The sequence below is a fragment of the Ursus americanus genome, chromosome 24, assembly GCF_024610735.1.
Source record: "Ursus americanus isolate L20-20 chromosome 24, mUrsAme1.1.p, whole genome shotgun sequence".
In the NCBI taxonomy this organism is placed as follows: Eukaryota; Metazoa; Chordata; class Mammalia; order Carnivora; family Ursidae; genus Ursus; species Ursus americanus.
Window position 1 is genome coordinate 21,357,153 of NC_142150.1, and position 13,038 is coordinate 21,370,190.

Below are 13,038 nucleotides of genomic sequence, written 5' to 3' on the forward strand. Positions count from 1 at the left end.
CCGTTGGAAAATCTATTAGACAAACGTTGCAGCCTCAGTCTGTGTCTCTTGCTGCTTTCTTCTACTTTTAATCTTTTTCTCTGCCTGTAGTTCCTTAATGCTGCCTTTAATTTACTAATTCACTTTCATATGTCCAGTCTAGAATACATCCCAATGATTGCTTCTTTTTATTTCAATGACTGTATTTTTCATTTACAAGATTTCTAATTAGGCTTTTCCTATGTGATGTCATTTTGTTTCATTTCTGTACATTGTTTTTTATCTCTTGTTCTTGTGATGGATCTTTTACCTTCATTTGTATTTCTGAACATCCTCAAAATACTTACTTAAAAATCTGGCAGGTTGCACTAAATGAATTTCATCTGAAATAAATTTCTGTTTTCATTACTGGTTTTGTGGTTTTCTTTCTTAGCATTAAATTTCTTCAGATGTTTTGGAAGTTTGTTTTAATATTTATTTATCTATCTATTTATTTATTTAAAAAGGCTTTTTGTTTATGTTTCAGTGTCTTCCCAGCTGCCCTCCATTCTCCCTTTCCCCACCCCCAGTCTAGGGATTTTGCTATTGATATTGGAGATATCAGTAGATGCAGTAATGGAGCCAGAGAGTGGCTTGGCTCAGATCCTCGTATTGAGGTGGTATTTTTGTTCCCTACCTTCCTAGACCTACAGTTCTGATTAAAGCCAGAGTCCTAGTCAACAGGTCTTGATTGCCCCATTGGCCTTCTATTATGAGTAGAGGCACTGACCCAGCCCTAGCTTTAAGGGGAGATTCTGATTTGCATCCCTGTCTGCAGCAAATCACTTCTAGTTCTCTTTATTCCAAAGGAAACCACTGCATTCCCCCGCTAACCTCCCCCGCCCCACCACCTGCTTCTAGTTCCAGAAACAGTAATTCGGGTCTTGCTCAACATTTTTGAGTTTCCATATTGTTTCTGTTGCACAGAAATGTTTCTGATTTGACCTCAGTTGTGTCTTTGACATTGTCTCTTTTTGTTTAATATGCTTTATTTATTTATGCTCTGCAGTGCCAATAGGGTTTCTGAATTTATGCTACAATGTTAACCCGGAAGTGCTATTAATTGTAAAACTTTTCCCCTCATGGAATAATAGTCAAAACATATTAAAAAGAAAGGAATGGATCTGGAATTGATTTGTTTGGAAGAGAATATGCATTCATTGCTATTGTTTCTAAAATTTGATTTCATTTTTAATATCTGTTCAATAATCTTTTGTAATTGTTTTTATTATAACACATGTTTATGTCCTTTATAGAGCTTTTGGAAAATACAACAAACCACACGTATATACGCATGCAAACACACACATACACAATGAAAATTACTTGTAATTCTACAGCCCATAGCTAGCTACTGAATATTTTGGTATTCATTATTCATGTTTTATGCACTTAACGCACACTCCAACCCACATACTAACATTCATATTTTAAAAAACAAAACAAACCCAGTCTTGTTTTGTAGGTGAAGCTGTGAGTGCTGGAGATGCCTTATGTGAAATAGAGACTGACAAAGCTGTGGTTACCTTAGATGCAAGTGATGACGGCATCTTGGCCAAAATAGTGGTAAGTTTTTATTTTGATTGTCTTCAGTGGGATGAAGATCTCTTAAATGTGAAGTTTCTTGAATTAAAGTCACCTTTTATTTTTACCACTGTGTTTATAGTGTTATCTGTATCTACGTAATAGATTTTTATTATTTTTATTGTATTTATTTATTTTTAAAGATTTTATTTATTTGGGAGAGAGAGTGAGAAAGAGAATGCACGAGCAGGGGGAAGGGCAGAGGGGGAGAGAGAGAGAGAATCTCAAGCCGACTCCATGGTGGGCGTGGAACCCAGCCTGGGGCCCGATCTCACGAACCTAAGATCGTGACCTGAGCCAAAACCAAGAGTCGGACGCTCAACTGACTGAAGCACTCAGGTGCCCGGTGATTGGCAAATTCTTTAACCTCTTTGTACCTTTTTCTTCATAATAAAGTAGAGATAATAATAATATCTACACCATGGAGCAGTAGTAGAGATTGAGATAATACATAGACACTCAGTACAAGACTTGTCACCCACCAAGCATCAATAAATGTTGCTACTTTCATTATTATTATAATTACTCACTCGGCTCTTGGTGACCATTAGCCCCTATGTCAATCTATAGGTTTATCTAATTAATTTGTATTGGTTATTTGCAACTGAACAGTAAGTATCCATTCTTGCCTCTGTAGTTTGATTAGTGCAGAGACACTGCACATCTGTTAGTATTCCATTGTTGATATGTTTTAAATTCTGAGATGCCAGCTCACCTCTGTTTTGGGAATGTATACAACACCTTCCTTTGTACATTTTATCCAAAGACCACACTTTGGAATGTTATAATCTAATTAGATGTAGATCTATACACAGTTTTTCATTTGTGTTTCTTACTAGAAAATCCTTTTCCCTTTTTTCATCATTTATGTGTTGCTTTTTACATTCTAGTTATCAAACTTCCTTTCCTTGTCATCTACATTAATAACAGCCATGTTAAAACCCAGTGTTGAAAATACTTCCTTGGAGGAAATATTGAATGGAAAGCTAAAATTTCTATACCTTCATAACAAGGAAAATGTAATTATTCATACCAAAAATAGTTTCTTCAACTAATACATACAGCATTTTGAAAAAGGAAAAGATTGTTTGAATTACCATATGTAATAAACTCAGCTACATTTTATTGTGTGTGCTTTTGGCAAGCTGTGTTCCTGGCCCTGGCTCTGGATGGTTTGACTATGAAAGTTGTGCAGAATTGATAGCTTTTCCCACTTAGCTGCTCAGTAATGCATTTCAAATTGCTAACAGTGTTACAGGTCAGTAGTGCCTATTCATCTGGCCCCTAATGCTCTGGAAAGGTAGGGGGCTGAAGGGGAGATATGATTAATAAGGGCTTTAGCAGCACAAACGGCTACTTCCTTGCCAAAGAAAAGATTGTATGGGTATTTTAGGGCTTAATGGCTTTATTATTATTCCACATGCATTTTGAATAATAGGAATGGGAGTATATTCATGTCACAATGTAACAGTTTTATGGAGGAAAAAAATCAAGGTGATATTGGTGATATCACTGGGGTTTTTTAGTCTTTCACCCCTCTCCACTCTCAGCTCTCTCACCCCCGTGCCGGTTACACCTTTGTCTTTCATTGTGGAAAATTCTCATATAAGCACACATAATAAACTGATTTTAATAAGAATACTTACACGAGATCTTTACTTTCAGAATCAAGGAGTTGGAGATTGATCTTATTAAAAGACAAGTGGTGATATAAAGCTCTAGTTTTTAGCTTGTGCACATTTTTGAAACCACTAAAAATTTTTTACCTCTTTTGGTCTTCATGGAGATTTGTTTGCATAGTCTTTGAAAGGTTTTTGTATTCTTCCCCTCCCCCTGCCCAATTTCATATCTTTGTTCTCATTTGTAATTTTTGCATCTCATTTCCAATTTATATAAAATAATATTTATTGCATTTCAGAACCAGAAAAGATCTTAGAAGCTTTCAATAATGTTAATAAAGAATAATTGCTGCCAGTGTAGATAGTTTTTTGATTCATTTCCAGTTTAGTTCAGTTCACGAGAAAGTTCTTATTTAATCACTAATAATTGTACAGAAAATCTTAAATTTTTACACATGTATCAATTCATAAGCTTAGTCTTAAATTTGTTCAGCAAATTGGACAGCAGGCATTTTAAATGATGTTAATAAAGTAGAATATTAGGATGACATATTTGGAGTTTTTGTTATTTATTAATTTTTTTAGAGGGGGAGAGGGGGGAGGGGGAGGGGAAGGGACAGATGGGGGGAGAGAAAGGGGGGGAGGGGAAGGGACAGATGGGGAGAGAGAGAGAGAGAGACTCTTAAGCAGGCTCCACACCCAGTGCGGAGCCCAACGTGGGGCTCGATCTCACAACCCTGAGATCATGACCTCAGCTGAAATTGAGTCAGATGCGTAACTGACTGAGCCACCCAGGCGCCCCTATTTGGAGAATTTATTAAAGATTGTCTGGTTTGGCTTCTAACATTTTAGGGTTACTATATGATTTGTTACAAACCAGGTTACTTGTGAGAATGAAAAGGGTGTAGGATGTTAAGATTATTTAAACTTATATAATTTTTTTTGACATTTTAATTTATTGACTGGCAAAACATTCATTGATAGATTTTTATTATATTCACAGACCATTATTTTTCAAAATAATTTTCAAGAGTAGAATTCTTTCTGAAAACTAAAATCCATGGATATTAAAGCAAAATTTTAAAAATACTTCCTTTAGGGGCACCTGGCTAGCTGAGTTGGTGGAGTCTGCGCCTCTTGATCTCTGGGTCCTGAGTTCAAGCCCCATTTTGGGAGAGCTTACTTCAAAAAGAAGAAAAAATGCTTCCTTTTGTTGATCATCCTAAGATTAAAAAATAATAAAAAACAATTATTTTTGGTACTGTTCATGTTCTTCAATTTCTTAGCTGCATCTCACTCTAATACTGTGTCACAGGTGTTTTTTTTCCTCTTTCTTTTTTTTTTTTAAGACTGTATTTTTTTCAATATGATTTTATTGTTAGGTCCCTTTCACCCCTTACTTTTCATTAAATTGCCTGAGTCACCTTCAAAGATGAATTTCAGTGTTTGAAAGGTTATGGTTGAAATTTGACATTGTGAGACCTTCGATTGATTCTTCTCCGTAGACTATAACATTTTTAATGGAGAAAATAACCCTCAAAGCTCAGAGCAAATTCTACTAAATGGGAGATATTCTCAGTTCTAATTTTTCCATGTTGAAATGGGTAAATGATATATTAAAGTGGTAAATGAGTCTGTGTTCCCCGTGAATTAAAAGCTAAATGAATTATAATCCAGTCCCTATCTTCTCTGTTAAGCTTATTTTTTAAAGTGGGAGCATGATTTTGAACTGCTGTATGATAATTTTGGTCCTGGGAATGTAGTTCACAGATTTGGTACTTGGCATGTTGAGTGCTATCTGTAATGTCAGACTGCATTTGAATCTTGGCTCGGATACCTACTGGCCTTATGATCTTGAGCAAGTCATTTAACCTTTCTGTGCCTCGGTTTCCTTATCTATACTTGAATAATAACAACACCTCCGAAGGTTGTTAGAAGAACTTAATGAATTGACACGGTTCTAGAACAGTGCCTGGCAGTTGGCTGCCAAACTGTTAGTCAAGGATTTAGTGAGCGTTTTTTCCTCCGCCTCTGCATTTTTAACTTGTCATTGATTTGTTTTCAGCTTCAGTGTTTCTTATGTATCCTCCTTTCAGACCAAAGTTCATTGTGCGTATAAGTTAAAGTGTTTATTTTAAAGAATACAGACAATTTCAAACTGTTCAATGGTTGAAGCCATGATGGAAAAGTCTTACTAAGTTTCAAACCCAATCAGTCATGTGACTCTGCTCCTCTCCACTCACCGTGGTACATGCTCCTTCTGTGCTCAGCGGCTCTCACACTGTTCGATTTTACAGAAGAAACTATTTAACTTACTGATTATTTTTAACATCACAATCTACACACAGTTTTTATCAGCACCTTTAATGGAGTGAACCCCCTCAAATAATTTCTCAGTTGGGAATTTCTGCTGTACAGAATTTGTCTCTCAACTTCAGCATCTCACATCCTCAGGGACGCTGGGGAGCTTAGGCGGCTGTCTTTACTCAGCCCATTTGCAGGTGATTCATGTCAGCCTATGGGAATGTCTCTTGTAAAGAAAGAGCCTCCATCTTAGGGGTCTGGCCCCGGAACGGAGTTCAGCTCGTGTATGGGTGTTTGGAGAAATAGGCGCCGCAGGCTTCCCACCTATTGTCCCCGTTGCTGTCTACTCCCCAGTCCCATCAGCCTCATGCTGGGCGACTTTCCAGCCCTTACCAATGAGCACTCCTTTGGAGTCCACTCTTGATTCATGTGGAGTGTGGTTTTTTGTTTTAAAACAAAATTTTTATTTAAAATAATATTAACTCATCTTCTTTACATAATAGTAAAAAAAATAAGTAGTACACAGAACTAAAACTTTTCAGTATGTGATAAACAGCTAAACAAGTTGTTCTTGGGCTGTTCAGTATTTTTTCACAGTTTGCAATTCATTAAATGTCCTTATATTCTGTACTCATTTCTTATATATATATTTTGCTTCACCGAAACATTATTTCTGTTCTTCTCCATCAGTAATTTGTAAACTTAAAAAGCTTCCTAATTCCCATGATTTATGCCTAATGTATTTTTAGAATAGTGCACATACTAATAAGCATCAAATTTAATGTTAATCAGAAATGTCAAGCCCATTTTAGGAGTTATGCTCTTACTTGTAATTACTATATTAGTGAACATCCTACAGCCTCTCATTTTCTTATTCATTAAATTACATCTGTAGTGAACTTTACTTAATGGAATTGAAAGACAATAATAAAAATTTTAAAGGAATGACATTTTCTTCCAGTCCTGAACTTAAAAACATTATCATCTGAATGTTCCCTCGGGACTTCTCTTACTGAGTAAATAAAAATCAGCCCTTTCTTTATAAGTTAATGCTGCTGAAGTGTTTGAAATACATAAAAGTTTTTTTTTAAAGAAACTTCTATCTTATTTATCCCTTTAATTTGCATTATTTATGAAAGATTGATTAGCTGAGACACCACTGATGTACTTATAAAAATTCATGGGGTTTTATTTTATTTCTCAGTTTTGGTAAATAGATACTTCTGGAAAAAATTAAGTATAGGGAAACCAACATTAACCAGAGTAGTTAACCAATTCTGTTTATATGATAGGATATACTTTTTTCCAGATACTAAGTTTACTGAATACATTTTACGTTAAATTAATCATCAAATTAATGTTAGTAATAGGACTAATTTAGGGTACTTAATTCATTGTGAGCTCTTGGAATTCCTAAGCTATTGTAACAAGAAACTATCTGGGAAAGAGAGAGAGTTGAAATAAACCACAGTCTCCTGTTTTGGATTTGTACTGATTGACATCAAAAGGAAGATGATAATGATTGCTCTTATATATTTAAAAGCTGTCAGAGGAGAAATTCTAGATTTTTTTTTTTTTGGATGTAGCGTTAATAACGGATGGAAAGAGTGGTAAAGGAAGGTATACATGGGGGAAGGTAAGAAAGGACGGTGGTGGGTGGAAGAAGGAGGCAGGCTGACTTGGAAGCAGATTTTAGTTCAAATTAAGAGATCTTTCTAATCAGTACAGAATTATCTAAACTACTTCATATGGTCACGAGCCTTTCCATCCCTACAATTATTTTCTTTTTAAAATACAGGTTGAAGAAGGATCTAAAAATATACGACTAGGTTCACTAATTGGTTTGCTAGTTGAAGAAGGAGAAGATTGGAAACATGTTGAAATCCCCAAAGATGTAGGTCCTCCATCACCAGCTGCAAAACCATCAGTGCCTTGTCCCCCACCTGAACCACAAATTTCTCCTCCTGTCAAAAAGGAACACCCACTGGGAAAACTGCAGTGAGTATGTTTATTTGGATGCTGATGTAAAAAAAAAAAAGTTACAGCAGCTTTTAGAACATTGTAGTCATTATCATATTTAAAATATCTTTGCACCTTACGTAGGGAGTGGCTGATCTTCCCTTTTTCTCTTAGGTGACTGAGGCCTAGGAATGATTCTTTTACTGTCATTGTTCACTCAACAAACAGTTACTGAATACCTGTCACATTCCAGATAGCAGGAAAGCCCGGCTCACCTGGTGGCAAACAAAGCAAGTAGTCTGTGTCCATGTTGAACTTGAAGTAGGTTTTAGGATTCAATATACCAGACTTCATATCATGTTTCCGCCCATGGAATTCTCGTTACCGTAATACGAATTCCAGTTTTAAATGTATAACTGACATAAATTCCATAAAATGGAGTTAGCATCTTAACATGCATTCCTTTACAACTGTACTGCATTTGAGTGTCCCACACTGATTGGAGCTCAGTTTTGTCCCCGTATAACACAGATACTTAGTAAACCCCGTTTCACTTCAGCCTTACATAGCCTTAATTGGTGGATTCTGAAAATTTTAACAAGTTCAATTATTTAACATTCTCTATAATTATACAAAACTACTTTTTCTTTATAAGAAAAAGTTCTTCATTGAGAAAGGTCCTCTTAAGAACCACTTTTGAACTTAAATAAAAATGCAGACCCTTATACCGTTTAAAAATTTTTTTCTTTTGGTTTACCAGTGTCAGTTCTTGTCAGTGTTTTTGAAGCGCTGAGTTGTAAATTTCCACGTTGATGGGGATACTGAGAAATCGGAACCCTTGTGCACTGTTGGTGGGAACGTAAAATGGTGCAGCCACTGTGGAAAACAGTACGGCAGTTCCTCAGAAAAATACGAATAGAATTACCGTGTGACCCAGCAATTCCTCCTATGGGTATATGCTCAAAAGAATTGAAACAGGAACTCAAGGAGATATTTGTACAGCCATGTATAGCAGCATTATGCACAGTAGCCAAAAAGTGAAAACAACCCATGTGTCCAAAATGTGCTATATACATACAATGGAATGTTCCTCAGCTTTGAAAAGGAAGGAAATACACACATCCCGGAACGTGGATGATCCTTGATGACATTATGCCGAGTAAAATAAGCCAATCACAGAAAAGCAAATACTGTATGATTCCACTTACATGAGTTACCTGGAGTAGTCAAATGAGTAAAGACAGTAGAATGGCAGCTGCTTGGGCCAGGGGCTGGGGCGGGGAATGGGAGTTATTGTTTAATGGGTACAGAGTTTCAGTTTGAGAGAATGAAAATTCTGGAGACGGATGGTGGCGATGGTTGCACAACAGGGTAATTGTACTTAATGCCACTCAGTTGTACGCCTAAAAACGTTTAAAATTGTAAATTTTTTGTACATTTTACCACACAGAAAAAAATGAAGGGACAGTATAGTTAGTTCCTTATTTATGTGTTTGATGAGGAGCCATGTGAAAATTATTAGTCAAAATAGACACTCTCTCTTTTTGAATATTTACTCTTATTAAAAGAATGTTTTGAAATAGTAATTAATTAAATGTATATGAAAATATTTTGGTAGTCAAATAAACCAGATTAATTTATATGACTATCGGAATCGTTTTAACTTTATTATCAATTTTTATTTTTCTGATTATTGGTAACTGTTCATGTTTAGGTATATTTGAGTCAAATATGAGTGTTTATTGGTTTCCTTAATCTTCATGTTTTCTTCTTAGGTTCCGTTTAAGTCCAGCTGCCCGTAATATTCTGGAAAAACACGCCCTGGATGCTAGCCAGGGCACAGCCACTGGCCCTCGGGGGATATTCACTAAAGAGTATGTTGTGCTTTTTGTAACAACCAATTCCATTATTTATCATGATCAGCTTTTTCTGAAAGTATTTGAAGAAGAGCTTATTCAGTGTTAAGATTTAAAAGGACATATACTGTTCTTTTGTGTTTTCAGTTGCTTTTGTGAGTGCAGAATTGTATTCTACGCAAGGGTTGTTCCAGAGTAATTACAGCATTAGTGAAGAACGGTTCTAATTTGGTAACTAAGCCAGATCCTTAGCAATTGTGATAAATGCAGAAAATTATAGAGTGCAAAGTGGTGAACCTTTATATTGTTTTATATTTAAATAAGCTTGCAATCCCATTTAGATTTTTAAAACCTGGAAATATACTTTTAAAAATATTTTCATTCTTATCTGTTCATATTTCAGTCACTTACATGATCAAAGTGATTTCCCTATGCAGTTGGCTCTTTTTGAATTTTCTTTTCTATTCCACTGTCCATGAGTTAGCACCTAAGTTGTGTAGTACCACACTCTTAATTATAAATATTTCATAGTAAGGTTTAAAATTTGATAGAGTTATCCTTGCTCTTCTTTTTCAGTAGACCAGTTTTCTTGGTTTATTCCTATTTTATTATTTTTCCGAATGAATTTTAAACAATTCATTTGCCCTGCTGGTACAGGGGAATGATGGTGTTTTTATTGGGATTGTATCACATTTTACAATTAATTCGGGGAAGAATTGATATCTTGATGATCCTGAGTTTTCCTGTTCCACAACACTGATAACATTTTTCCATTTGTTTACATTTTGTGTCTTTTAAGAGTGTATGAGAACAGATGGCCCCTGCTCTATTGAAACCTAATTTAGTGGGAAAGGCAAAGATTAATCCTTTAGACATATGACTAATGTAAAATTGCTGTAGTGGTATGTGTTATTTTAGAGAGAGAAAGAGAGCGAGTGGGGGTGGGGGATGGGGCAGAAGGAGAAGGAGAGAGTCTTAAGCAGACTTTGCACTGAGCACGGAGCCCAGAGCGACGCTCGATCTCAAGACCCTGAGATCATGACCTGAACTGAAACCAAGAGTTGGGTGCTTAACTAACTGTACCACCAAGGCGCCCCTGTATTACATTTCTTTTGTCAGTAATAATAAGTTCTTCAAATAAGCAATATGCTTATTCCCCATTTACTGTTGATAAAAAGTTATCAGTAATATTGGCTAAAATTTTTTAAGTTGAGATGAACAAAGGTTATGAATATGAAGTCGCAGTGCTGGATCAAAGGACATTTCTTTTTTTTTTTTTCCATTGGCTTATTTTACTCTTCATTAAAGCATTGGTTTAGGACGCCTGGGTGGCTCAGTTGGTTAAGCGTCTGCCTTAGGCTCAAGTCATGATCCCGGGGTCCTGGGATCAAGTCCCGCATCCGGCTCCCTTCTCACCGAGGAGTCTGCTTCTTCCTCTCCCTCTGCTCCTCCGCCCCCCCACTGGTACTCATCTTCTCTTTCATTTTAAATAAATAAATAAGTAAATAAATAATCCTTAAAAAAATGAAGCATTGGTTTATTTGGGGGCATTTCTTTTTGGGCGAGCAATCCAGGTTTAATTTTTAGGTAGCCTCATTTACCTACATTATAGCCTTATTGGTTTGTTCATCAGACATGTGTATGTGGTTCTCTTAAGCACATACTGTGAGTCCTGTCATACTACATGAGCTGGAGATCAGCTGTCCTGACCCATGACTGAAAAGTAGTATCCTAGACTGTGAAGTTTTAGTTAAAGGACTTAAAAAGTTTCACTCAGCCATAAAATGTCAAAATTAAGTATCCTTATAGCCAGTTAAGCCTAGTTTTCCCCCCACATCCATCCTACTATATGTACCTTGATTTTATTAATCTACCAGTCTATGTTTTAGTAAACTCTCTGTAAAAATAGGATAAAGCAACTTTCTTTATAGCCAAGTAGATTTACCTATGTTTCTGAGGGATAGGACCAAGAGTCTATATTTAATTCATTAATCATTGATCAAGATTTGGTGAAATCTTTGGTAAAGTAATCATAGCTGTACCTTAGAAGGATTAATTTTGCAAATTTGTAGAAGATACTTTGGAGCAAAAAAAAACTTGAGGTTAGGAGATAAATTAATAAGCTTAGAAAGTAATTCAGGTAAAAGATAAAAAATGCTTGAATGTAGGTGGAAGTAGAAGGGAGATTACTGATCGAGACAGTGTTGTAAAGGACAGAATCCAGTAGCTTTCACAAAGGATTGAATGGGAAGCAGGGACCAGGATAGCAATGAATGAAGGAATTAATTTGGGATTCTGGACTGAATAATGAAATTTTGACTCCATAAATACAAGTAAGGGCTTTGGGAAAGTGTTTGTCTTGGTGGAGTGAGTGATGTGTTAGCTCTGAAGCCTGTCTTCAGTGCTGCTGACAAGCCCGCAGGCATCAGGATCAGGGAGATGAAGGTTACTTGCAGGAGACAGTTTGGAACTGGAGAGGGAGGTTTGGTAGGTAGTAGTGCAGTAGTTATAATTGAGATAATCAGGAGGTAAACTTTTAGAAGGCAACTTTTCTTGCGTTGGAGGATATTTAGGAGCTGGATAAAAATAAGGAAGGTGTGATCCGAGAAAAATCTTTCGAAGTCCGTTATTAGGTGATACTTAGAGAAGGCAGTTCAGCGCTGTGGCAGCAGAGGAATGAAATAGCCCTTTCTTCCTTTCTCCCTTCTCTTTCCATATGTGCTTACTATACATATGATGAACAAATAGCACTTTTTTTAAGCCTGAATTGAAGTTATAACTGTAATGTAATATTTATTAAAGAAAACGAAATGGTATTGTCTTAATAGAAGCACTATTAAAGCATAGTTAGAATATAGAATAGAAGCACTATTAAAATAGTTATATTTTTAATATTTTTGTCATCTTCCTCCTCCTAATTTCCGGTTCTCTTTTCTGTCCTTATTCTTTAACTCCGCACCATAAGAGAGTCAACCTTTGGTCTTCAAAAATCTGACATATTACAAAAGATTTCATGAGAAAAATTAATCATGAAGGCATGTATTATTTAAGATTTTTGCTTCGTATGCTACTAAAGATGCCTGTGTTTTAAGGTTAATATTAAGATGGACTTGGGAAAAAAACCTTGACTTGCTGTCGCCTACAGAAATGTCATCTTCTGATAAGATTGAAAAATTGCAGGTTCAGCTTCCCCCAAAATACCTTAGCACAAATTCTTGAAATTTGGAGGGACATTCTTCCTTCTTCCATTGTCAACTAAAAATGCAAGGAGAATAGAAAAATCAGTTCCAGCTGCTGAGGAAGTGCCTCTGATCCATTGTGTTTATGAAGTAAATCCTCACCGTTAGGGTTGCTGTTTTAAATGTTGCAGTAGAGCAGACATATTGCCCAAACATATTGCTCAGAATGTATGTTGTGCAAAAGCATATAGACTTGACTTTGCCTGTGTATGTAACTATTTTAGGAAAGCTAGTGCTGGGGCCATAGTTAGAGACAGAATACATTTAAGTTCTTTGCCTGTAACCTAACATCTTTTGTATATCTGTGTCTTAAATCGTAGCGGTAGTTAATGTTTGTATTCATATCACAGCATCAAAACTCGGATAGGTGTGACAGGTGAGTGTCTAGCATGTTTGCAGTGGTATTTCTTTTTAAGACTAAGTCATAGCCCACCCGAATGAATTACTCTTTAAGGGATC

General features: G+C 36.0%; 1 protein-coding gene across 1 annotated transcript in view; it reads left to right on the forward strand.

Annotated features, from left to right (window-relative positions):
- PDHX (pyruvate dehydrogenase complex component X) overlaps positions 1–13,038 on the forward strand; it is a 62,823-nt gene that overhangs the window by 24,680 nt on the left and 25,105 nt on the right. Inside the window, exons 3-5 of the mRNA XM_045808505.2 lie at positions 1,484–1,584; positions 7,324–7,523; positions 9,260–9,358. Coding sequence (XP_045664461.2) covers positions 1,484–1,584; positions 7,324–7,523; positions 9,260–9,358 — 400 coding nt within the window. The remainder of the gene's footprint in view (positions 1–1,483; positions 1,585–7,323; positions 7,524–9,259; positions 9,359–13,038) is intronic.